The 26,283-nt window shown below is 39.8% G+C and overlaps 1 protein-coding gene across 2 annotated transcripts in view; it reads left to right on the forward strand.

Annotated features, from left to right (window-relative positions):
• Nucleotides 1–979: 979 nt before the first annotated feature.
• The window catches only part of PPP2R5A (protein phosphatase 2 regulatory subunit B'alpha), a 39,512-nt gene continuing 14,208 nt past the window's right edge, over nucleotides 980–26,283 (forward strand). Inside the window, exons 1-5 of one of the 2 annotated variants that reach the window (XM_064164469.1) lie at nucleotides 980–1,063; nucleotides 1,188–1,373; nucleotides 17,446–17,642; nucleotides 23,012–23,113; nucleotides 24,799–24,891. In XM_064164469.1, the coding sequence (XP_064020539.1) occupies nucleotides 1,223–1,373; nucleotides 17,446–17,642; nucleotides 23,012–23,113; nucleotides 24,799–24,891 (543 nt within the window). In that variant the 5' untranslated portion in view covers nucleotides 980–1,063; nucleotides 1,188–1,222. Of the gene's footprint in view, nucleotides 1,064–1,187; nucleotides 1,374–14,644; nucleotides 14,710–17,445; nucleotides 17,643–23,011; nucleotides 23,114–24,798; nucleotides 24,892–26,283 lie in introns of those variants that run through there. The other variant, XM_064164470.1, reaches the window with a different exon arrangement.

The following is a 26,283-nucleotide window of genomic DNA, read 5'->3' on the forward strand; positions in this document are numbered from 1 at the left end:
CTCGGTGGCAGCGCGGCTGCAGGTCCAACATCCCCGCTCTGCCGCTTCCTCTCCCGCTCCTGCGCCCGACCACCCGCCCTCCAGCACCGACTGGCCGATGCTCGCCCCACCCACGAGCAGCGGCCCTTCCCCTTCCCGCGTGCTGTGCGTCTGCCAGGAGAGCCCCGCCCACCCCCGTTCCAGTCCTCCCGGTTAGAGAGCCTTGCTGTCAATCATCTGATCCCCGCGCCTGTCTCAGCTCCCGCGGCCCCCTCCGACCCCGGCCGGAGGAGGGAAGGGGTTGTCCTATCATCTTCCGCTTTCATTGGCTGTGCGGTGCCGTCAATCATATAGTGCCGTCAGCAGCGGCCTCTCCTCGCCCCTATCGCCGTTGCTACGGCCCCGCCCATTTCCCCTCTTCGCTCAACTCCGCTCGCTTCCTTAACTTGTACGGGCGCTCATCAGCCGTGTTTGGGCTTTTGGTGGTGGGGCTGCGGCGGCTAGAGGCACTTGTGGCGGCCCTCGGTGGAGCGGGAGCGGACAGAATGACGGCGGAGGCGCGGGGAGCACCCGGCAGTGGCTGAAGGCGGAGAAGGGGCGTGTGTGGAAGCAAGCGACTGGGGAACGGAGAGTGGAAACCGCCTCCCCGGCGAGCTCGGCCCAGGGGCGAGTCCGGCCGATGACAGGAGGCTCGGCGTGGGCTGGCGTAGGGAAGCCCGAGTGAGGGGGACGCGGAGCGAGCGAGGCGGGAGCGGGGCAGCGGTTGTGCCGAGGCCGGCCCCTGCCGCCTCGCGCCGCGCGCCTCGCGCCCGCCCTGAGGAGAGCGGCAGCCCTGTGCTCCTGCCGACGAAAGTTTGCCGCCCGCCCGCACTGCCGGGCAAAGTTGGCGCTGGGTTTGTTTGCTTTTCCCTTTCTTCCTGCCCTTCTTCCGCTCCCTCTCCGGCCGCCGCTTTCCCCTTCCTTCCCGGCAGCTGGCTCCACACGGAGAGGAAACGGCGGGGGAAGAAGGAGCTGAGGAGCGAGGCGGCGGCCCGTAGCCAGGAGCTTCTTCAGCGCCCAGCAGCCCGCGCCGGCTCTCCCGTCGGTGTGTTTGTGTACGCGGGCCGGGGTGAGGGCAGGGAGGACTTGGGTTTGGATTTTTAATTTTTTTTTTAAAGCCCCTTTTTTGCCCGCCCGCTTTCCCTCCGTTTTAATATATGCTTCTGGAGAGCGACGTCCCCCTGCGCCGCCTCACCGCCCAGCCATGTCGGCGGCCATCTCTGCCGCGGAGAAAGTGGATGGCTTCACACGGAAATCGGTGCGCAAGGCTCAGAGGCAGAAGCGCTCGCAGGGCTCCTCGCAGTTTCGCAGCCAGAGCAGCCAGGTGGAGCTCTCGCCGCTGCCCCAGCTCAAAGGTACTCCTCTGTGCTTCCCCCTTCTCGCACGCCCCTGCCCTCCGGTTACAGGTGCTGGTGCCCTTGACCGCCCGGGGCTTCCTCTTGTTGACGCCACAGTGCGCTACCCTGGCTTGTCCCGTGCCCCGTACCCGGTGCCCTTTACCTATCTGCTTCTGCCTTCCTTGTGCTTTCCAGGGAGGGACCCTGCAGGAATAATTCTGTTGGGCGGATGGGCTTGCTTCGTGTGCTGATACAGAAAAGTTGTATGGATCGGTTCTTATTTACTGTCCTGGGGGTTAACTTGCCACCCCGCTTTTCTGGGCAATTCAGGAATAAGGACAGGTCTACTTTTTGAGGACTCGCCACAGAAAACGTAGATGGTCCGTTGAGTTTAGGAGTGCAGGTAACAGAGCACGAAAACCTTGGAGCGAGTGGTGGCTCCTCCCATGGGGCAGTTTTGCAGAGAGGAACTCTGACTTAGTATCCTGAGTTACGGGAGAGAGTTCACGTTTGCCTTATTGTTTCCTTCTCATCACTTTTAGACAGTGTTTGAATGATGGTTTTCCTGCCTTATTTTAATGGTCAGGAATTGCCTCAGAGACCTTCTGCTGCAGAGTGCTGTTTGCAGTAGATCACAAGTGAATGAAAATTGCAGATGTTGGTATGGCTGACATTAAAATAGATAGCAAAGGTTTTAGCCCTTGTACTGGAGCTAAAAATCTTAAGAGACTCGAAAAATAGAAGTTAATTGCAACTTTCCACACCTTTTGAACATTACAGCGTTTCTGTATGTTTGTTCTATCAAAAATAATAATAAAGAAGTTACTAGACAATATATATTTATTTTTCAGTTCTCTGTAAAATATTATAGTAATAAGGGAGAGAGATTACAGTAACATGACCCAGCATATTAATTTCACTTCCACTAGTGGTGTTAAAGTCTAAGAATCTTTGAAGCTGCATCATATGATGAAAAAAATCACCGATGATTTGCAGGCAAATATCCAAAATCTAAATCAGATACAGATAACTTAGTACTTAATATCTGGGAGTATTTTTTTCGGCTTGATTTTGTGGCTTTGACAACTCTGCCTGTAATACTTAAAGGCATTTTTGTCCATTTGAGTGGACATGTACATGAACCATAAAATTGGCTATTAGCAGAAATGTTATGAAACAAATAAGTTTAGGCAGAAGAGTAACAAGGCAGGATACGTTTTATTGCACGTGCATTGAAGTGGCTCCAGGTGTTAGTTGTTACAGCATCAGGGATGTTCTTGCTGCTTAGGTTGGGCTTTCTTTGTGAAGCTGTGTCCTGTCTTGATACAGTGGTTTGGTTTAAGCTTATAACCAGAGTAATTTGTTTGGAATCAACGTTTAGTTTCTACTATTGACATGCTGTTTAGACAGTATATTTTCCTTCGAGATAATTTTTATAAAACAGTGTTTAAAACCTTGTAAAAACAACCTTATAAATCTTGCACATAGGTGGCAGACTTCAGAAAATTTGAGTCCTGATCCATCAAAGAGTTAAATATGCAAACTTTATGAAGGGACCAATTCCAGCTTAAATCAGCTAAATGTCCAAGTTTACATTCTTTGCTGAGTTGGGACTTCAGTGTTGAATTTTAAACTTTGTATGGTTAAGTTTTGTGAGTGTGATTTTACAGCTTTTTACTTACAACACAGAAATTTTGTGTGGTATCAACAACTTAGATGTTTGGACATTTGAGGCTGTAAACTCTTGGAGGAATTTCTTCAGTTGTGCAGAGTTTTACAGTTGTTTAAAGGCAGATGTAATTTTCAAAGACTTGCCCTCTAAAGCTGCTTTGGAACATTAATTATGGGCAGAATTTGCTTCTATGAGTTACACTATCCCAACTGGCCAGTTAGCAGAAAGTTGGATAGCACTCTTCTGTGTACTTTGTCCCTTGGATTTATCCTGTTAGATTTGTCCTGAATGTAGCAATGGGCATAGGATGATTTCTCATAAACTTACTTGAGGCTCACTCTCTCCCTTTCTCTCTTTAACCTCTCCTGCCCCCTAAACAAACAAACAAACAAAAAACTTCCAGTAATTGTTTGCTCTTTCTGTAAATGTGTCATTTTGTGTAACTTCTTGTTATAATCATACATGTCTTGAGAAGATGAAGTTTTGCTTTATTCTTTTAAATCTAATTTGGAATTTAGTTGTGATGCTGCCAGTGTGTAGTATCACATACAGAATAGTAGCTGCTGTTCCCAGAGAGGGGCTGAAAAGGAAAGTATAGTCATTATACTGATGCCTACCTAAGGGTGCTCAGCATACATTTACAAAATTAGATGAAGACTTTGCTTTTCCAGATACCTTAAAATAAATCTGGTTAAATCTGAGATATTTTTTCTTAAGCCTGTATTGGGAGAAAACTAGTATTTTGTAGATTAAAAAGCAGTTTGATATTATGCTACTGCAAAGTAATCTTATTTACAGTGATTGTTTTATCACCTCTAAGAAAAATATTATAAAAGAAACAGTTTCTAAAACTTACCAATTGGTTTGTCAAACTAGCCTAAAGTACTTGCATCTATTTTATTGGAAGGAGAGATGTTCCAGAAGGAAAATGAAAATTGCTCATCCACTTGAAAAAGTACTTTCTTGGGTATATAGTGCTTTGTTTTTGTTTTGTTTCGTTTATCTAGAGACTGTTGTTTGCCACTGAAGTGGCTAGATCAGACTGTGTAACACGCTTTCATACCTGTGTTGTTTGGAAGCTTACAGACAAGTAATCTCAAAAGTACTAGGGTTAATTGTACTAGTGCTGTGTATTAGCAAGTTCCTTAATTTCTCTGTGTATTTTATCACTGATAGGAAATAAAATATATCTGACTGGTACGTGTCACTCCCAGATAGCAGGTACTTTTTCCCTTCCCAAGTTTTGGTGGGGGAGTGAGATTGAGATGAGGAGCAGCAAGATTGTGTTGTCATTAATGTTCAGTTTACCATTGTGTGTGGTGGTATCTATCTTTTTCCTATGAAAGCTTGGCAAAATATGACTGGTGTCAGGATACACAAGTGAAAAAAATTAATTTGTGCTAGCAGTTTTCCTGTGTGTTATTCGGGAAAGTATCAATTTTATTGTATTTAAAAGCTGGTAATTGAAGACCTAGTGACTGTAGTTGGTGGGGGTGAAAGGCTTGTTAAACCTGTTAAAAGCTGAAGTACCTTCCCCCCCATCTCCTTTTCATTTTGTTACTTTATAGTTTACATAATACAAATCCTTGGAAAAATCTGCAGCCAAAATAACATGCTGGTTAACAACAGGATATTATCACTTCATGGACAAATCTGAGGGTGTTGAGTTTAAAGAAATCTGGGAAAGGAAGTACTTTGAACGTCTTAAGAAGTGGTAATTTTGTCTCAATAGCAAATCCTTTTAGAAGACTGCGGTGGCACATGCAGTTACTTTAATTTTTGAAAAAAAGTGGTGCAACTTGATCTTGGAACCTCACGTATAGTAAAACTATACACGTTTCTGTCTTTTTTGGTAGAAGCATGTGAAAATGACAGATGGGAAATGGCAAATGTAAAACACAACTTGTTGCTTTTGTTTAGCGCAGTTAATATGGTCTGTCAGCTAGCAAGGCAAATATAATCTTTTTATCTGTGTAACAACCATGTCAGGTGCATTTGGAACAAGTAAGCTGATGCCACTCTTTGGGCTTCTCAATAGTGAATATCCATTTGAGGGGATGTGTGTCACAACAGTCTCAATACCTATATCATACTTGGAGAACAAGTATATGAAAATAAATTCTTAGTATTTGCTTCAAATTAAACTGTCTCCCCACAGAGAAAACTCTGACCCTTACAACAGAATAGAGAGTAGTCAAAAAAACTTTCAGCTATAGACTAATGATTGTTACAATGATCTGTGTGAGGCTTAGAGTGATAGTACTGATGTATACTGCTATAAGATGTTTTTAAGACCACCTTCCAGTGTGTAATTTAAGCATTCAAATATGGGTCCAAAATAGATGTTAATAATATTACTTGCTTTACTGAAGCCCTTGAGAGAAAGAGCTTGGGTTTGGAAACTAGATACTGTGTTCAAGATAACCTTTTGCATATGGGTAAAGTTTTAGCATTATTACACCTATCATGGTCAGTTCAAACTTTAAGCTTTTGAATGTTTTGAATTATGGCTTGGATCAGAAAGGTTCTTAAAGCTCAGCTAGTTCCAACCCCCATACCCCAAGCATGGACATGTAGTTGTGTATGTAGTCATATAATATGTCCTTCACAGTAACAAAAATAAGTGGAGTTAAAAAGAGCTGAGAGGAATTATCTTCTTGTATTAAGTTGCCTTTGCTCCCCAAAGGACAGTATTCTTCAAAGTTTTAGAATGTTTTGCTACAGCTTTAGTAAATATTTTTAAGTGAAATGACAGTTCTCTGTCTCACCTTTGCACTTTTTTTGGTGTCCATCATGGTTCATTTTTATTTCCTCTTCTCTAGTACCCTGATCCTTCAGCTTTTGTAGTCAACATCCCTTGCAACTACAGACTTCTTGGGCAAGTTTTTTTTTGTCGAGAGAGAATCTCATATCAGATGAAAAATCAAGATGTTCTGTGAGGAATTTGCTCAAAGTGTGGGTACAATCTCAGTAGCCAAAACTTTCTTTAGTGGTTGCAGTCTTGAAGTAAGGAAGGTAAAAAAGCTCTAAGTTCAATATCCTAATGTAGTTCCCTGAAAAATGGACTGTTTAGGAACAGTTCCTTAATAAAAAAAAAAATAGTTTATGGAGTGGAACATTTAGTCTTTAATTCTTAACAAAATGACCTTTTTTTATTCTTAGATTTGGATTTTTGATCTTAGAATATACTTCCATCAAGAGACGCTCCTAAATATAGAGCCTATTGACAGTCTTCACATGAACTTTTCTATTTAAATCTTTCACATCTTCTGTGTGCCAGCTTAGTATCAGATTTCTTTTTCCGTATTCATTGCTTTCAAGTTTAGTCTGATATTAGTTTTGCAGGTGCTGAATTTAATGTTAGTTGCTGTAGAAAATAAAATTGGAATTGCTTACTGTTCCAGGTTGGTCAAAAGAAGATTACTTCATTCTACAGATTATGCACTTATCTATTTTTTTTAAAGTCTATATTACAATCATTCAGCGCTTCTGAAAAGATGTGATGCCAACAGTTCTGAGCAGATTAATGTTCTGTTCAGTCATTGAAGGTATACTTGTTGTGTTCCTATGGAAAAAAAATATAAAATGACACTTCCATGGGAAAGAGTATAAAATTCAGCTTCCTATCCTAGTGTAGTTCTGATGTCTGTTTGAATCTTAGCAGGCTAAAATTTATAGTCTCATAACAGCATGTGGATTTTGAAGACTGCAACCACAGCTGGACTAGATGAATAGGTTGTAAATAACATCTGTTTTATAAGACTCTATTGGCAAAAAGCTGTACTAAAAACTGGACTCGGTGACAGCTACTTTTCAATGTCTGAATCACTGATTTTTCTCACTCATCAAACTAGTTTCTCTTAAATTTTGCTGAGTTTGTGGCCAGTGAAGTATGTTGTCCACAAGATGCCTATTTTATGTTGTACTTTTGACCTGAAGGAAAAGCTCATCATAGTTAAGGTCACCTACAATTTTCCTTCACAAGACCTTATCCTCAGCTGCTTACAGCATTGCTGAACTGTTTGGACTGAAGTTTTCCATGCCAAGTATGGACAGTTTTATTTGGAACAGTTCCTCTGGCTAATTCTCTTAGTTTCAGCAAAAAAATAGTTCAAACTGCATTTAAGACTGGGGGGAAATAAATTGTATGGTGTCAATATTTAAAAAAAAAAAAAATCCCCCTGCCTTGAGGCTAATGCTTGTTTTACTTTGAAGCCTAGCACATAGTTCTTAATGAAGATACATTGAATTTGATCTAATTCTAAGACATGCCTGGTAGTTACTGTAGTTCAGTAGCAAGACTGACAATTTTGTATCTACTATGCTGTTTTGTCTAGATTCTTCAGGATCTATTGTGCTCTGTGAGGCTATGAGGCATGGTTTTAATTTGGCTTTCTTGCCTAATATTGATAGGCATGGCAACCAAGTGTGTAGAAAACATAGTTTTGTTTTCCTTTTCCTGCAAGCAAGAACCCAGAGTGTGTTACAGGTGGTTAGAGAATTACTGGGAAGAAAGAGCAGAGGCTGGTTCATTTCTGGGAGCTGCAGTAAGCTCAATATTTAGTCTCAATGATCCTGTTGGCTATGAAACTCTAGAATTGTTTCTTCTTGTACTCTCTTCTAATTTCTTCACTTTTTTTTTTAAATTGATTTATTGCAACCACAACTTCCCATGATCTTGAAACTTCATGAGCTTAGAGTTTTTGTTCTGTATATCAAGAACTGATTGCAGCTGAGTGATTTCATCCAATGAGAGCCTTGAGAATGTAAAAATGAGACCATGGAATTCTCTTGCAGTCCTTAAGTTTAGCAATACTGTTTCTGGTTACAGTATGTTTGGAGGTGTGTGGGAGGGGAAGCTAAGAAAGGTTGATGAAATGTAGATGCAGGATGTAGCCAACATGGATTTACCAAGGGGAGATCTTGCTTGACTAATCTGATAGTCTTCTATGAAACCATGTGTAGATGAAGGAAGAGCAGTGAATGTCATCTATCTTGACTTCCATAGTGCTTTTGATGCTTTTCCCTGTAACATCCTCATAGAAAAGCTCAGGACATGTGGCATAGACAATTGGTCTGTGAAGTGGATTGAAAACTGACTTGACAACAGAGTTTAGAGGGCTGTCATCAGTGGCACAGTCAAACTGGAGGCCTGTGGCCAGTGGTGTTCCCTGGGGATCAGTACTGGGTCCACTTTTGTTCAATACCTTTGTCAGTGATGTGGATGAGGAGATTGAGTGTACACTCAGCAAGTTCACTGATGATACAAAACTGGGGGGTGGGGTTGTTGACAGCCTGTTGGGCTGTGCTGGCATCCAACAAGATCTGGACAGGCTGGAGAGCTGGGTGGAGGCAAACCTCATGAAGTTCCATGAAGACAATGCAGAGTCATGCATCTGGAAAGGAATAACTAGAGGTACCAGTACAGGCTGGGAGCTGCCCTATTGGAAAGCAGCTCCATGGAGAAAGACCCTGGAGTCCTGGTAGACAGTGAGTTCTGCATGGGACAACAACGTGCCCTTGTGGCCAAGAGAGCCAATGGCATCCTGGGGTGCATCAAGAAAAATGTCCAGTGGGTCTAGAGACGTGGTTCTCCCTCTTTATTCTGCCCTAGTGAGACCACACCTGGAATACTGTGTCAAATTTTCAAGAGAGACAGGACCTGCTGGAGAGATTCCACTGGAGAGCCATGAGGCTGATTAGGGGACTTGAGCATCTCCCCTGTGGAGAGAGACTGAGACACCTGGAGCTGTTTCGTTTTGGGAAGAGAAGACTGAGAGGAGATCTGATCAATGTGTATAAATATCTGAGGGGTGGGTGTCAAGTGGATGGAGCCAATCTCTTTTCGGTGGTCCACAGCAATAAGACAAAGAGCAGTGGATACAAAATTGAACATAGAAGGTTTCACCTCAACATGAGGAGAAACTTCTTTATAGTGAAGCACTGGAACAGGATGTTCAGAGAGGTTGTGGAGTCTCCTTCTCTGGAGACTTTCAAAACTCACCTGGATGCATTTCTTTGCAGACTAACCTAGGTGATCCTGCTTTGGCAGAGGGGTTGGACTCAATGATCTCTGGAGGTCCCTTCCAACCTCTAATGTTCCATGGTTCTGTGATTCTATGATACTAGGCCTTAGCATTTTGAGGATATGGAAACTATGGGAAGAGAGTAGTCTGATCAGATTTGTAGATGGCCTGTAGCCTTCTGAAGTAGTATCATATAATGCTGCTGTGAATACAGTGAAAGAAAACTGATGTGGGTGTTTGGTTTGGTTTGTTTTTTAATGTAAGATTGTGCTGTTCTGTTGCCTGTCTGCTACTGCTAAAAGATTTCTCTCTTGCTCTTACCTCAGTTTTTCTCTCTGTCATTGTTTTCTCCATCTTACTAGTCTTTGGTGAAATTGGTAGTTTTTTTAGCTTTGTTGATAGGATTTAGAAGAGAATTACAAATTGTGCTGTGGGGCAGGGGTGTCAAGGCGCAAGCAGCAACAAAAATTGTATTTTCATGCACATATTCAAGAACAGTGCTACAAAACAAAGATGGTCTAATTTTGAGAAGTGATTTTTTTTTAAATCCTTTCAGATTTCAAGGCATTAAGGCTACCTCCCTACTGTAACAGGAAAGCTTTCAACATGCTGTACAAGCTTACTCTTCAATTTACTGATTTGAAGTTTATATCTGAGACCATCACACACTTGAAGAGTTGACAAGTCGTGGATAACAGGTGAAAGCAGCAGGGCAGAATTCAGAAGGACTGAAAGAGGAGGTGAGATGAGTGAGTTTAGAGAAAAGGACAGTGTAGCACAAAACAGGAAGGCTAATCTCAGGAAGCGCATTAAAAATAGCTACAGCAATTTGTCTGAATGTGAAGGGGGAAATGACCTTATTTATACTATTGCTGTATTTATAATTAGCAGGTTGCATCACTGCATAAACAAGAGAACTTTTAGAAGTGATTTTATGTGTTACTTTTTCTGTAGATGGTTAGTCCTTCAAAAAACAAAAGAGCAGCTTTTTCTTTATTAATGTCTTCCCAAGTTAACAAATAATAAATGTTGGTTCCATGTGTATGTAACAGCAACAAGTGAACTGAATTCAGCTTTTGAATTATATATGTGAAATGAATTTGTACAATTCAGCATTGTTGAATTCTATAGGAGAAAACTCATTATAAAATTAAGATGCAAATGTCAGAACTACCTGAACACTTATAGACTGGGTCCCACAGTACAGTGAGTAAAGATAGGGTTTGATAATTTATATTTCTGCATATTTTCTCCTTAAAGTAGGAAGCAGGAGCAAAACAGTACATCAAAATGGTGTAAATTATATTTTAAAAGAGCCAAGAGGGAATATATTTAAGTGTAGGATCCCTCTTACTGAACACTACTTTAACAGTTTCATTCTATCAAAAACTGGAAAGTAGTGTGGTTAAAATTGTTGAAAAGAGAAAGAAAAAAAAAACCTCAAACGTTTACTTATAAGGTTAAATGCTTAATTTAAATGAGTAAAGAGATGCTGCAAGTTATTGAATATTCATCTACTTAGGATGATCTGTTCACATGGAGGACAGTGGAAGTTAGGGCACTGAATGCAGCTGAAACAGGGTTTCACCTGTGTTTCCAGTGTAATGTTAGTTCTTCCTACTGTAACACCATTATAAAGTTTATCTTACTTTTCTAGGAAAATTTGGCAATTAATAAACACTGGTTTATCCAATTTGTAGAGCATATATTTATTTAAGGAATTAATCTAATACCTGTATCTTCCACTCAGATTTACACAGAGATTCAGGGGAAGAGGTTTTTCCTTGGCTGTCAAGCTATTGCATGCTTCCTTTGGCGCAGATTTCCTGTTGAATTACTCCCCTGTATATCATCTCTTCACACATTTGAAATAGCCAAGTGCTAAATTAACTGCAAAATGAGTTTCTGTGCTTCTGTGAAGTAATGTTAAACAGCTACCCCTTGGTTTCAAATAAAAGGTATTTTTATATTGCACTCAGCACTAATTTAGTGTGGTGTCAAACTAGAGCAACTTCAGCATCTTATTCAAAACTAATTTTATACTTGAGTAAGATGAGAAAATGACTAGGAAAAATACCAGTTAACAGACTTAAAAAAGAAATCCCATATCAGAGCCACTTCTGGCATAATTTATTGTCAATGCTAAGTATGATAAAATACCATCATTTCATTCAGAAGGTTTGCAGTTGACTTAGTAAAAAAAGAACTTATCAATTTGGAAATGCAGTTTCTCTCAAGATTAAAGTTCAGTTCAATTTACTTTAGTCTTCTGCTCAGTTAAAGTGTTTGTGTTCCTATGAATAATGTATAATGGACATTGAGTGTATTGACTGAGTCTGTGCACCATGCAACTTTGTCACCCATTTCTCAGCTGTCTATATTCTCTGGTAACGTATGTACAGAATACTGCAGCTGTGTAGGGGGTAAGAGAGGTAGCAGATTTGTTCAGATAGTCTTTTAATTCTGAAAGTAGATGTGTCTGTCACAACAAGAGTTGTTTTACATCTTAAAAATTGCATATGAAAATCCAAAATTGTATTAAACTCTTACACTTCAATAAATAGTGTGTCTTTAAGGGCAGATGTTTGGGGAAGAGTATAATTACCAGTTCATGTGTCAGGAACAAGAAACAAGGACTCATCCCTTCTCATCTTTTTCTGATTCAGCAGTCTCAGAAAATTGGTCTACAGTCTTTCTGTAGAGTCTGTTTGGTCTTGGTGGTTAATTTTCCCAGCACATGAGTTACCTGGAGTAACAGGTTGGGAGCCAGCCTTTTTGTGAGTGCTTTGAGCTTATGGCTAATATATGTAACCTGAGTTAAGCTTTCAAGAGAGGACCTGCGTATATACCCAGGACTTCACCTTGACCTTTATTTACCCATTCGTTAGGAGGATGTTTTGAAAGCATGTATGGTTTACCATAACAAACCCACTTGCATTTCAATATAACAAGAGCTATTTAGAAGTTGTGTTTTCAGCTTTGGGAAAGCAGTTTTAATTTTCAGGCCTTTGCATAAACTTCTGTAATTTTTAAGTTAAAGGTTGTCATATTTGCATCTCTGGAGAAATAATTTCCCATTCCAGAAATCACTTATTCTCTCCTTTCCCCAGTTTAATCACCTGGCTGTGCACGTGAATTCTATAATAGGATTTATCACCCTTCAATTTAGTACTATCTTTGAAGAGGCAGAGTCCCCATTTTAAGATTGCTAATGTTTAATAAACAAGATCTTTAAGCCAGTGAAACCATTGTTCGGGCTAATGTCTTGCATACAAGAGAGAATATCGAGCTCATATAACCTCTGGTTATACTCAGAATAGACTGATCCTGACATATGATCAGTCTTTGAGTTTTAAATGAGGACAGCAAGTACAGTAGTGGTAATGCTGTATGCCAGAGAAACACAAATTAACTTAAATAGTTGGCTTGATGGTTGAAGAAAGCTTGTTTCAAATACAAGAGGAATAGCGTAATTGGTTTTTGAGAGCATACACTTGAGCTGTGTAAGAACTGAAACTTCATTGCCTTTTATAATAAATACAGTATCACTCAGAACAGAATTTGCATACTGATGGCTGTATACAATCGTTCAACTTCCCAGTATTTTCAAAAGCACCATTGATTCATCTGTGTCAGGTCACGGGACAATTTTTTTTACCCCTTTTTTGTTTGCTTGCTTGTTTGTTTTGTTGTTGTCATTGATTTGAGCTGAATTTCAGTATAGAACTGAACTGATGAATGTGCTTTTGAGGAAATCTTTGTATTGTTCATGTTGTATCTTTTGTTATGGATGACTTCAGGGTGTTTTATGTCCCAGTTCCAGTGGCTGCAATGTTTTGATTTTTTTTTTTTTTTTAATTTAAGGAATCAGTGGTGTTTTAATTCTCCTTTTTGAGAAAGTGTGGTAGAAATTGGGTGAGTTGTGGCAGTTTGGTTATTAGAGCCTTACTATCTTAATTTTTTCAAGGACTGGGAGAGAGAAATTTGGCTACTAATATGAAAGGAGTTCAGCAGGGTGTTGTTGGAAGCGTCTTGGGTGACTCAAATCTTCATTAAAGTCAAGGGATTTAATGTGGTAGTAGCTAGAGACTCTTAACTATATGAGATTTTAAGAAAGCTTGGAAGATTGTTTCTACAATCTAAAAATGACACAGTTTACCAGCAAGGAATCATACTACAGAATTTGTGACAGATGCTGTTAGGTCAGCACAGACTTTTTAGGTCTTCTGAACTGATTTGTTAAGGTCAACTGCTGGCCATGTGGAAGGGCAGATAAGACTGTCTGAACAAACAAAATATTATTGGATGAAAGCTAACTTTCCAGGATTACTTTTAGTAAGTGACTTTAAAATTACCTGTACCCTAAACCTTTTAACTGACTTTGTAAACCATGATGCTGGCTGTGAATGAAAGTCATTGGTGATTATTATCCTCATCTAGTTTTACTTCTAATGTGTGAATAATCATAGAATCAACCAGGTTAGAAGAGACCTCCAAGCTCTTCCAGTCCAACCTATCACCCAGCCCAATCCAATCAATTAGATCATGGCACTAAGTGCCTCAAATAAAGTGTGCTGTAAGGACAGATGGGCAAGTATGGTGTTAAAATGTAATTTTGAAGTATTGCAGAACTCTCAGTGCAAGTCTTCCCTGATGATCATCTGCAGAATAGTTTACCTATAAGTGCAGTAAAAGTTTAGCTCACTCTTTTGATTTCTCCTTTGTAGTCCTTTTAATTTCTGAAGTAGAGGTTAAGTGTTAGTACGAGCACATGTCCTAGACAGGAGCAGCCAGTGTGCCTTCTGTACCTTTAATTCTGTCCCAGGTATTTGTTTTGGTTATCTCCTAGACATAGTATGGATTTCCTTGTAGCTCAGTATTTTAGAATATCATTCTACTTTGTCATCTTCCAAACCTCCTTCTCTAGCGAGCAAATATTTTACTGTATAGGGGGTTTGGTTGGTATCTTAGGTATGTTGTTCTGACTCCCTTAGATAACTTGGAAAGTTCGAGATCTATTCACTGAGAATTATGCAAATAATTCAACCCCTTCAGAGAACTAGCAACACCTGCAGACTTACTTTACAGGTGTATGGAATTACTGGCAAATGTTAGAGGCTACCAATACAGCCCTGTATACTGTGAGATTTTACAGGGACTACGTTTTTATTTAAAAGGGAACTTTAAAGTGGCTTTCTAAACAAACAAAAACCCCAGACCACCCATCCCCTCCCAAAAAAGCCCAGGTAAACAAAAGAATTCCAACAAAATGTGTTCTTCAGAGAAGTAGCTACTTAATGTGTAGATGGAATTTTTCAGTTGTCTCCTACCTCGGTAGGGGATTGATGTGGTTCTAAAGGAGATGGTGGACTCACTGCAGCTGCTCACTGCAGCTGAAAGGAGTTTCTGTTCCCACTACTAATCTCTTCCTGCAGCTGATGCACATCAGGCCCCTGCAGAAGCAATTTAACCTCACTAATATGGCCATGTTATTGAGTTAAAGCAGGTCGCAGAACTCTGACAAGTTCCAGAGCCATTATTGAGGGATGAATGTGAATGGGAGCAGAGGAAAAGAGAGGAGAAGGGGTTAGTGGTAAGAGCGACTTCTCTCAGGAGACTGAGCAGTAAGCTCATCAATGTTTATAAATATGTGAAGGTGAGTGCCAGGAGGCTGGAGCCAGGCTCCAGCAATTTTGGTGCAATTTTTGGTGCAATTTTGGTGGCAGGGATTGAGTGCATGAATACAGGTAGTGCTGATAAAACAGATCAGGTTTTCTTACTGCTCTATTGCTCTTTCCATAATTTACATCTCTTGCAGATGTGTTTTTTTTTTTAATTCCTCTTGTGAGTATGGAAGATGGGTGTGCATGTAGAATAGCACTTTGCATTGGTTTTAAGTAAGAGTAACAAAACAGATTAATGGATAGGTTTTTCATCTAAGAAAATGTGTTTGAGATCAATCATACTGCTAATTAAATGGGCTGGTAATACTTGGTAGGAGAGGTAAGATCTCACCCTAATGTCCAGCTAAAATTGGCTGATACATGGATTTTTTTGATATTCTAGGGAAGGTCATAAGTGATTTGATTATTTTGTCTGAATAGAATCATAGAATCAACTAGGCTGGAAGAGGCATCTGAGATAATCCCGTCCAACCTAGCACCCAGCCCTAGCCAGTCAGCTAGATCATGGCACTAAGTGCCCCATCCAGGCTTTTCTTGAACACCTCCATCCCTGGAGGTATTCAAGAAAAGCCCATTCCAATGCCAATCACTCCCTCTGGGAAGAACTTCCTCCTAACATGCAGCCTAGACCTCTCCTGGCACAACTTGAGACTCTGCCCTCTTATTCTGTTGCTGGTTACCTGGCAGAAGAGACTAACCTCACCTGGCTACAACCTCCCTTCAGGTAGTTGTAGACAGCAATGAAGTCTGTCCTGAGCCTCCTCTTCTGCAGGCTGCACACCCCCAGCTCCCTCAGCCTCTCCTCGCAGTTCTTGTTACTTGCTTTTAACCTTAGATCTTTAGTCTGTTTTAATGACTTAATATTAAGATGCTATCTGCTGGTTTGTAGTACTTTGAGGTAATTTTTTGTTAATGATATTTTATTGAGCATCAACTAAACACATTTCGTTAGCTGTGCCTCACTGCTGGGCTTTTGTAACTCGGACTGTAGTTAAATTTGTAGTGAGGAAAAACAAGAGTAGGTTTGACTCCTGCTTGAATCTATCAGCTTGGGGCTAATGTCAAAAAAAGCTGTCCTCTGTGTCAGTTCCTTAAATTAGGGGTTTTGGATTTTATCCTCAGCATGTCACTGCTATTGCTTTTGTTGCTATGATACAATACTTACTCATGCAGTCTGCTGTAGAATATTACAAGATCTGAGCTGAAGTGTTATGTAACTTACAAATGTTTTTACAGCTGATGTTCATTATCTTGCAGCATGTAACAATTCATGTCTTTGTAGTTATCTGTGTGAAGTAAGTATCTTGCAAGGTTTTTATTCAAAAGAAAAATGGTTAAAATTGCCAAATTAACAGTCAAAAATATGCATTGTTCTTTGGGGGAGTAGTAATTGCTAGCTTTTTTAAAAGCTCACCAGTGTTACGCTCAGTTAATAGGATCATGACTGTCTGCTGGGGAAAGGGAATACAATACAGGATTCTGATCTGCGAACTTCCAGGGCACTGTGAGTGATTGGGATTGCAGTGAGGTTTTTTCTTTCCATTTTAGCAATTACTTTTTGCTTATGGAAATGAAATCATTCTATCAGACAATTACTGAATATTAAAGTCACTGTTGACTGTTGTTGCAGGCAAGAAGTAGAAGGTGTTTTGGTGAGAAACTTGAGGGACTGGCATCAGTGTTTGAGACTTACTGACTTAAAATCAAGCTAGTGCAGTATCAATACTGCAGTGAATGGAGTTAATGGACTAGCAGTCTGGCTTTATGCATGGCTAAAATTCTTCAGAGGAGGAGATTTATATATAGAATTGGAAACTTTTTTTTCTAACAAAACAAGTGAAATCCCAAATAGATGATGTGATGCTACATTACTAGAGTGGCTTAGAACCTCAACAAACGGTTGAAAACAAGGATGAAAGGCACATTAAAGCAGCTTTTCATTTCAAAGTATGACTGCTTTTGTTGTGATCATGGAACTTTTGGACAGCTACAATATTCTAAGGATTTTTAAGTTTTCAAAGTGTGACATACTTAATACTAATGGAGTAATTTTACTTATCAGCTGATAAAGAAACTCAAATCTAAAATGAAAACGCTGAGTCATCCAAATACATCATCCTAATAAGCCGAAAAAGCTGGAAAACCTTACGTGACTAAGATTGCAATAAACTAGTTAGACCAAAGCTTGAAAATTCAGTATTAATCCTTTTGAAATATTGGAATTGATTCTCAGGAGAAACACTCATCACATGATGTTGAAAGTATGTGAAGTATTTTGCATTGGGTTGAAAAGACAAGGTTCCTTCAAAGCAGATTTTACAGTTTTTAAGCAGGTTACATAATAAGGGATTAGAGAACAGAATGAGACAAATCGGATGAATGGAAGGTTAGTATGATGCACTGCTTATGTACATGACTTTTGGTGAGGGAGAGTCGGTACTTATTAATGTCTGCACTTCAAACAGAGTTAATTCAGGAACTGATTTTCTGTAAATATATTTTCTGCTGTATGATTATCCATTTTTTTTTTCTTGTATGAAACACAAGTCATGAATGGCAGGTCTTTCATTCTAACATTCTTAAAGAAGTTATTTTCACTTCTGACAATATTGCATATTAATTTCCTGGCTGTGAAGCATATAATTTGCCATAGTAAAAACCTGATACCCATGGGTTCATTTTGGTTTTGTTTTGTTTTTCTTCTATAGATGCCACTTTCAATGAACAGCAGGATCTTTTTTGTCAGAAATTGCAACAGTGTTGCATACTCTTTGACTTCATGGACTCAGTTTCAGATCTGAAAAGCAAAGAAATTAAGAGAGCAACACTGAATGAACTGGTTGAATACGTTTCAACAAATCGTGGAGTGATTGTTGAATCAGCTTATGCTGACATAGTGAAAATGGTGAGTAGAATCTGGTAATATTTTGGATTTTAATAGAATATCTTAATTAGTTTATGACTCTAATGGCATCCAAATCAGAATTGCTGTTGATTCTGGTTATACAATATAATGTAATTTGTTAATGATAACTTGGCTTACAAGATTATTTAGAAAGGCTTGTAAAAACAAACAACTCATAAGTTGTAATTAGTAGCTGAAATATGATGCATTTGGGTTAATTAAGATGGAAGAACTGGTATATTGCAGATGCTAGCACTCTGGGTGAGCTTTGAAGTTGCTCTTACTCAGACAGTGGAGTGTCAGACTGAAGTTTTCTGGTAAAGCTTTTTGCTGGTACTAGTGTCAACAGAAAAGTTTATCAGTTAAGGAAGCAATCTTACTTAAGTACATCCTCTGTTTGGTTGATACTGTTTTGGCCTAGGAGAGCTGTGCTAGAGTGGCCTAAGTGATTTGCTCAAGTTGTAAACCACAGGATGACTTGTACTGTGAGTTCTCTACAAATGGCTTGTTGGATAAGCTACAAAATATTTGTGGTCATTCTCTGCTGACTTTCCCTTTTTATATATGCATTTTCCAATGCCACATAAGTGATTTTTTAGCTGTCAGAGCCTATACTCCATGTACAGGCGTCACAATTCAAAGACTTTAGTAACCTGAAGTATTTTCCAATTGTTTTTTTTCCTAGAAATTTGAAAAGTTAAAAAAAAAAAAAAAAAAAGAAATTAAATGCCTAGTGCCCATGCATTTAGGATAATGGTTCTCTCACCTTCAACTAACTTTATTCTGGCACAATGATCACTTTCAGAATAACTGTCAGGAATGTAAGTTATCCAACATACAGCCCAGGACTTTTGTGGCTTTCTATACAGTCTAAGATTAAGGTTTTGTTTGGTGGATTTTGTTTTCTTTCTGGGAGCAGCTGATACAGTTAATCAGATTTTTAATACAAATAAGCATAGCAATTTTTTCTGTTGTACTGAAGGGCTAGGATTGTTGAAACCCTTTTAATTATTTTGGCTGTATCACCAGATGCTTATTAAGTTTTACAAAAGATCTAGGACAGAGAGGTTTTTGTATGGCTAGACCCGTGTTTCTGTCCTAAATGTGTTATACACATCAGAAAAAGAAAGGCCAGAATATGGCCACCTCTTCTCTGGCTCACTTGGCTTTTGTTTTGTCTTCTGATGGTAGCAAACTTGAATCCTTGCAGTGTTTTCTTACTCTGTGTGCCCTCTTGTTAGAAGAAATACTATACAAAATAGCCTCTCTTACTTTATGAAGGGAGATTTTCTTTTGTATTGGAGTTGTTTTCTTTTTTTGGATATAAGGTGCTGTTGAGCTGTCCTCTTGAGGTGGTTGTTGTTGTGCAAATGATTTGGCCCTTTGGATGCTTACTTTTCCTTCCATGACAAATTTCCGTCTACTTTTCTCCCCTAAAATGACAGAAAATGAAGAAGGCCTTAAATACTTAGAGCTTTTTCAGACTTTGAGACAAAAGATCCTTCCGAGCCTGAATAGTACTTCTAATCTCCGTGGCAACTGGCAGGTCTTCCCTGTGAATTGGGACCAAGTACCAGCTTTCAGAAAGAATTCTGTATGGGTCTTTCCCTCCAAACAACACATGTGTCAGGCTTGAGGCCTTTCTTTGTAGTAAAACTTCTAGAAGATTTAAAAGGTTTTTTCTTTCTTTTTTTAATTTCCAACTGTTTAGTGTTACTATATTAAGACAAAAAGCATGTGAGGTTTTTTGCAGAATTTAAAGGACAATGTTTTGGCACATAAAAAAAAAATAGCCTTACTAAAAACCCAGAGATCATCTAACTGGTGGTAAAGTAGGAACAGACTACAAAAAATTCCCTGGAGAAAAACACTGTGGCAGAAAGTGGAGCCAGTTTCTTTCCAAAGCCCCTTGTCTTTCTCTAGGCCTGGGACACCTTTCCTCCAGCTTGCAGAGGAAGCAGCCCAGTTTCCTTGGAGTTGCCTGAGTCTTGGGGAGACAAAAATCAACAATCCCTTACAGATACCAAGAGGAAATAAATGTTGTTCCTGACCAGTGCATAGGCAAAGTCTGTGCAGGTGAGGAGGTCTCCTAGAATTCCTTCCCTTCACATGGTCTCTGCTACCATGATAGCTGCTGGGCTAGTACCACACAATGGCTTATGTAGTTAGCCCTGGTCTGCTTGGATCCTGAGGTAGGGAGCACTGTCTGCTACTAGTCTTTTCAAGACATCAAGGGTGGAACAAGTTTGAAGATAAATGGAGAAAACAAATCTTTGTTTAGGCAAATGCACGGGACATAGAATCATAGAATCATCCAGGTTGGAAGAGGCCTCCAAGTTCATCAAGTCCAACCTATCACCCAGCCCTATCCAATCAACTAGACCATGGCACTGAATGCACATAGGCCATGCACACAACAGCATTATGAGTATTTAAAGTTTTAAAACTTCCTGGGAAGTGAAGAAAGTTCTAGCCTTTAACAGATTTGGGAGCCAAACGGTAATGTTCCTCCAGTACACATCACTTTTCCATCTCCTTGTGTCTGCCAACCTCTTCTCCTTCCCTACCAGCATATAAAAACATCCAGTGTAAATTTAAATTTATCTTGGAAGCTTGTGGAAGCTGTGACTTCAGAACTTAAACTCATCAGGAATCCCTATCTACATGCTCAGAAATTATAATTGAATTCAATCTAGTATCTCTCCAAGAGCTCAGCTTCTAGGAAATCTACAGACAGTAAGGATTAAAAAACAAATAAATTTAATAACATTCAATTGCTGTATCTTAACATGTTAACTGTGACATTTTCAGATGTCACCTTTACAAAACTTTGTGAGATTTAATTTAGAACAGTAACACTAGGTTTCTCTGGAAACCTATCCAGCTGGAAAATCCTTTTACGATTCGTACTTCTCAAACAATTTTTGCGATAAGACCCCACTTAGGAAGGAAAAGGGATGTTTTAAATAGTTTAAGGGAATGCAGAGGAGAATTAGCCTATGTAAAAGCAACAGAGGTTTTAACAAATTTTTGATCCGTAATTGCAGGATCAATATTATTTAATCAATATTGGAATCATAGAATCCACCAGGCTGGAAGAGCCATCTGAGATCATCCATTCCAACCTAGCACCCAGCCCTAGCCAATCAACAAGACCATGGCACTAAGTGCCCCAGCCAGTCTCTTCTTGAACACCTCCAGGGATGGCGACTCCACCACCTCCCTGGGCAGCCTATTCCAATGCCAATCACTCTCTCTGGCAACAACTTCCTCCTAACATCCTAGCCCATTTCCTTTGTGCTCCGGAATCCCAGGTCCCTTGTGTTTGCAGAATTAAAGGACAACTGTACTGCTTTGTTTGGTTGGTATATTTTCCTGCTGCACAGTAAGCTGGGAGATTACTGTAGTGCCCATCCATACAGAACATCATTGCCCCTCCACTCTCGAGCAGCAGTGCCTGCAGCTTTGCCTTGTGCCAGTAGGAGACAGTGGCAGGATGTAGAATGAAGCACATTAGAGGAAATTCCCAAGTCAGTGTATGCAGTAGTTTTATTTGTTGTTTGATGAGGCAGACCCAGTTGGGTGACCTTGGGATTTTTTTTTATGTCCTTGCACAAGATTCATCAAACACCTTGGAGATTCCATGGAAGCTGTGCAGTAGCATTTGTTGCAAACTGTCAGATGTTTTCTTTTGTATTTAGTAATCTTGGGTGGTCAGCAGCTATTTAAAACAGAGTTAGTCAAAAGGACTGAAGGGTTTGAGAATTGATTAGAAAAGTTGTGCTAAAAGTTCCCAAAAAGAGTAGAAAATGCAGGACTTCGTTCAATTTCATGTTCTTTTTCATTTGCGTTAAGAGTTTAAATCCATTGTGATACAACTGGCATAAATGATCACATTGACATCAGAAAGATTGGTCTTTATCCAAACTTATATATACATCAAGTGCAGAGCCCAGCATCTAGGGAGGAAGAATAATCTGCACCAGTACAGGCTGGGAGGTGATCTGCTGGAGAGCAGCCCTGGGAGTGCTGGTGGTTAACATCTATGGGATAGCAATGTGCCCTTGTGGCCAAGAAGGCCAGTGAGTTCCTGGGGTGTATTAAGAAGAGTGTGTCCAGCACATCAAGGAAGGTTCTCCTTCCCCTCTACTCTGCCCTGATGAGACCTCATCTTGAATACAGTTTTGGGCTCCCCAATTTAAGAGGGACAGGGATCTGCTGCAGAGGGCTACAAGGATGATTAGGGGACTGGAGGGCATGTCTAATGAGGAGAGGCTGATGGACCTGGGGCTTTTTACTCTGGAAAAGAGAAGGCTGAGTGGGGCTTTAATAAATAAGTGAGGGCTGGGGGTCAGGAGTGGGGGGGCAGGCTCTGCTCACTTGCTTCCTGTGACAGGACAAGGAGCAATGGATGTGAGTTGCAGCACAGGAGGTTCCACCTCAACACAAGGGGGAACTTCTTTACTGTAAGGGTCACAGAGCACTGGAACAGGCTCCCCAGAGAGGTTGTGGAGTCTCCTTCCCTGGAGACTTTCAAGGCCTGTCTGGATGTGTTCTTTCATGACCTGAGCTAGATTGTATGGTCCTGCTCTGACAGGGAGGTTGGACTAGATGATCTTTTTGGGTCCCTTCCAACCCCTAACATCTTGTGAACCTGTGAAAATCCTTGAAGAAACTTCTTAAACTTGCCCTTTCGAAATTGATTTGTTATGACTATGTCCCAGTTAGAGTAACTTGGTAGCTCTCTTAATTTGCTTTTTTCAGAGTTGCTCTGTTAAAGCAACAAGCTGCAATTACTGTGTATTTCTGGCTTCTCAAAACCTTGACATATCTTAAAATTAGGAAAGGTGAAAAACTCTAAGCAGTTCTTCAGCTCTTATTTGAAAGTGAGAAATATCTTGGAATTCAATGAAGAACTCTAAAATTAGGTCTATTTTTGGGATTGTCTCATATGTGAAGAGAGCTTTGTTTAAACCATAGCTGGTTAATCACACTATTTGTAGTCTTATACTAAACCCCAGCTCTTGGTGTCACATAATTAAAAACTTATCTTTTTAAGGGAAAATGGATTTGTTTTTCTGTTACAACTTTTCTCTGAAACCGTGAAAATTAATTATGACCATGTTTAGCTATAAACCTGTAAAAGACCTGGGGCGAGTTGCTTTCTAGTTTTCATTGGCATATTTCAGACCTTTGGCTGTTTGGATTTAGCAGGTTTTAGAGAATAAAAGTGCATTATTGTATTACTTTTTTTTTCTTTTAAGATGGTTTTGTTTCTTGTAATTTTAGGATAAAATCATACCTTGCTGTGTGTGATTTGTGGAAACATAAAAAAATGATTAAATGATTTTTTTTTTTTTCTCTTGCAGATCAGTGCTAATATTTTCAGAACACTTCCACCAAGTGATAACCCAGATTTTGATCCAGAAGAAGATGAGCCAACTCTTGAAGCCTCATGGCCCCACATACAGGTATGTGATTCCTTTATTTTCAAGCCTTCTGATAAATCAGGAGTTGTGAATGGATACTTGAATCATTTTGTGTCTTTGGTAGGAACATCAAAACTGCTTTTATAATACAATTGAGTTTCTATACTTGGGAGGGAGAAATCTTGAGCTTTCTCATAGTGTCATTAAGTCATGGCAGGATGTAAGTCTTCCAAATCGCAAATAGTTTGTTGGGTTTTTTTCAAACTGTTGTTTGTTCCACTGTTGAAATGTGGTATGTCTTAGAATATATATGGATATTTTAGGTAATTATGTTTTCTGCACTTGAGCAGCTTTCTTATGTGATCTCAGTAAAATATAAGTGGATGTTAACAGCTCAGTTTCTTGCGACAGTAACAAAAAATGGACTAACAGCCTTTGTCTTTTGAGCAAGAAATAGATACTTCCTCATTCTTCCCACCCTCTTCCCTCCTTTCATGCAAAAACCTTACAATATAGGCATTGCTGTTGTTTGATAACAGTTGGTTAGTTATTCTATTGTTGCACTCCTATGCCAATCTCTTGATTTTTGTAGCATTGCTGTATCCATCACGTGACTTGCAGTGATTTTTTTTTTTTTGCTTAAATTAAAAGTTGAACAAACCTAAATTTCTTGTCATCAAGGTAGTATCTTAAATGTAGGAGCTCCTAGCAGTGGATAGAGAATTAATAGCTACTGCACATCTGAATACCATTCTGTCTCCAGAGAGTTGGAGTGCTACTTTCTACCTATCATAGAATGGTTTAGGTTGGAAGGGACCTCAAAGATCATCCAGTTTCAACCCCCTGCCATAGGCAGGGACACCTCCCACTAGAACAGGTTGCTCAAGGCCTCGTCCAGCCTGGCCTTGAACACCCCCAGGAATGGAGCAGCCACAACCTCCCTGGGCAACCTGTGCCAGTGTCTCACCACCCTCACTGCAAAGAACCCTTTCCTAACATCTAGTTTGAATCATCTCTCTGCCAGTTTAAACCCATTACTCCTTGTTCTGTCATTACAAGACCTTGTCAATGGTCCCCAGCCTTTCCATAGGTCCCCTTCGGATACTGGAAGGCCACTATAAGGTCTCCTCAAAGCCTTCTCTTCTCTAGGCTGCAGAGCCCCAACTCTTGTAGCCTGTCCTCATAACAGAGCTACTCCAGCCCTCTGATCATCTTCGTGGCCCTCCTCTGGACTCACTCTGACAGTTCCATGTCCTTCTTGTGTTAGGCCTTCAGAAGTGCACACAGTACTCCAGGTGGGGTCTGAGGAGAGCAGAGTAAAGGGGCAGAAGTCTTTTCAAACCTAAACTATTTTATGATTCTATGTCAGAGCACTTAATTTTGCCCTCAGTGTTGATTAGTGCTTGATAACATTTCTATATAGTATGTCCTTAATATAGTAGGATATCACAGTATATGTACCCCCCCCCTTTTTTTTTACCTTGTCCAATAGTTGTGTTTTCAGTAGATTATCTATTAAGCTGTGACTCTTCTGGGAATGAAAGTGTTCTTGATGCTTGCTGCAATTCTTTTAACAAACTGCAGTAGAGGCTATGATGCATGAGGTGTCTGTTTCCTTTTGTTGTTTATAAGCACGTGAATAGAACTGTGGTTGTGGTTCTGGTGGGGCTGAGATTTTTGTTGTAGTGTATTTAATAACTTGAAAATTTTCATTTCAACATTTACAGTTGGTGTATGAATTTTTCCTGAGGTTTTTGGAGAGCCCAGATTTTCAGCCCAGCATTGCAAAGCGATATATTGACCAGAAATTTGTACAACAGGTAAGCAGAGTGTTTTCCTGTTTTCAGAGTTGTAGACCTCTCAGGCTTAACTTAACAGATGACTGTACAGCTGAAGACAGTATTAAAGCTGTTGTCTTGATGCAGGGTTAAATTTTAGTGGTCCCAACAGTGATTTCTGCCAAACATGAAATGGACAGCAAGCACAGCATACCACACAGGCTATGTGTACTTTGTATGTTCAGAAACACTTGGTTTTCAGGTATCAACCTCAGTGCTTTGCAATGCCAAGCTATGTTTTTAATGGTTTGTAACTTCCAGTCGAAACAACAACATGCTGATTAGATTTTTTTAGTGCTTTTTTGTTTGTTTTCCATAGCTTTACCATGGGAAAAATTAAAGCAAGGTTCTTTTTCCTGTAAAAAGTTTATGTACAGTAAATGTGTTCCAGCATCTGCTAAGTTGTGACTAAGTAGTGTCATTCTCTTCACTGTTAATGTGTTAATCACAGAGTGAAGATCAATCAAGTACATACTTGAGAATGTACTTTACCTTGCAAAGTAATTATAAGCAAGAAGGTTAAGTGAGAGTTCATATTAAATGTAACTTCTCAACAAATTAGGCTGTAGAATACTATAACAATTTTTGTCCAAGGTTTGTGTTGTGGTGTTTTTTTGTTGTTAAACCACACCAAAATACTTGTGAAGGAAGTGCTCAGTATCTGAGTGCTGGCACTCAGTACAGCAGTGAAAAGTAAAAACAAAACGATACTTTCCCTCCCTATGTTCAGTGACTGCATTTAATTCCCACTCGGTTAGTTTTGCTGTTCTTGTTTATAGGTATTTTCTTCTTCTCTGGCTTGTTCAACTCTCCTGCAAAATTTAGGTCAGAAGATGCTGCTGATCTGTTAGTGTTGGGCATAGGTATCCAATGTACTGATGGATCCATGTCTTTTAAGAGCTTCAATTCCTGACATTTCACTTGGTCTTTCCCCAGAGTGCAAGAAAAACAATGCAATGAACAGATAGCTATATATGAGGGAAAAGTGGAGGAGTGAGCCTGAGAAATTCCTTCTAAATATAAAAATTAAATGAGACTGGACAAATTTCCTGAACAGCTGTTTCCAGTCTCTTATGCTACTTGGTATAGACATACCTAACCTCACAGACCTAGACTGAACAGGAGGCTGTAGTGACTGCTTGAGCTAAGCTACTAACTTGTTTAGGGCAGGTAGCATTTCTGAGTATGTCACTTGGACATGCAGGGGAAAAACTTCCCAAACAGCTAAAGTAATGGAACTGAGGTATCTTGATGTCTTCAAGTGGGTATGGTCTTTTCTGTATCCAAGAAAAATATGTATGGAATACCTTGCTAGCTTATTGCAGAATGTAATCAGTCAGTTAAAAAAATGCATATCTTATGGTTATTCTATTA

The sequence above is a fragment of the Pogoniulus pusillus genome, chromosome 25 (genome assembly GCF_015220805.1).
Source record: "Pogoniulus pusillus isolate bPogPus1 chromosome 25, bPogPus1.pri, whole genome shotgun sequence".
Taxonomy (NCBI): domain Eukaryota; kingdom Metazoa; phylum Chordata; class Aves; order Piciformes; family Lybiidae; genus Pogoniulus; species Pogoniulus pusillus.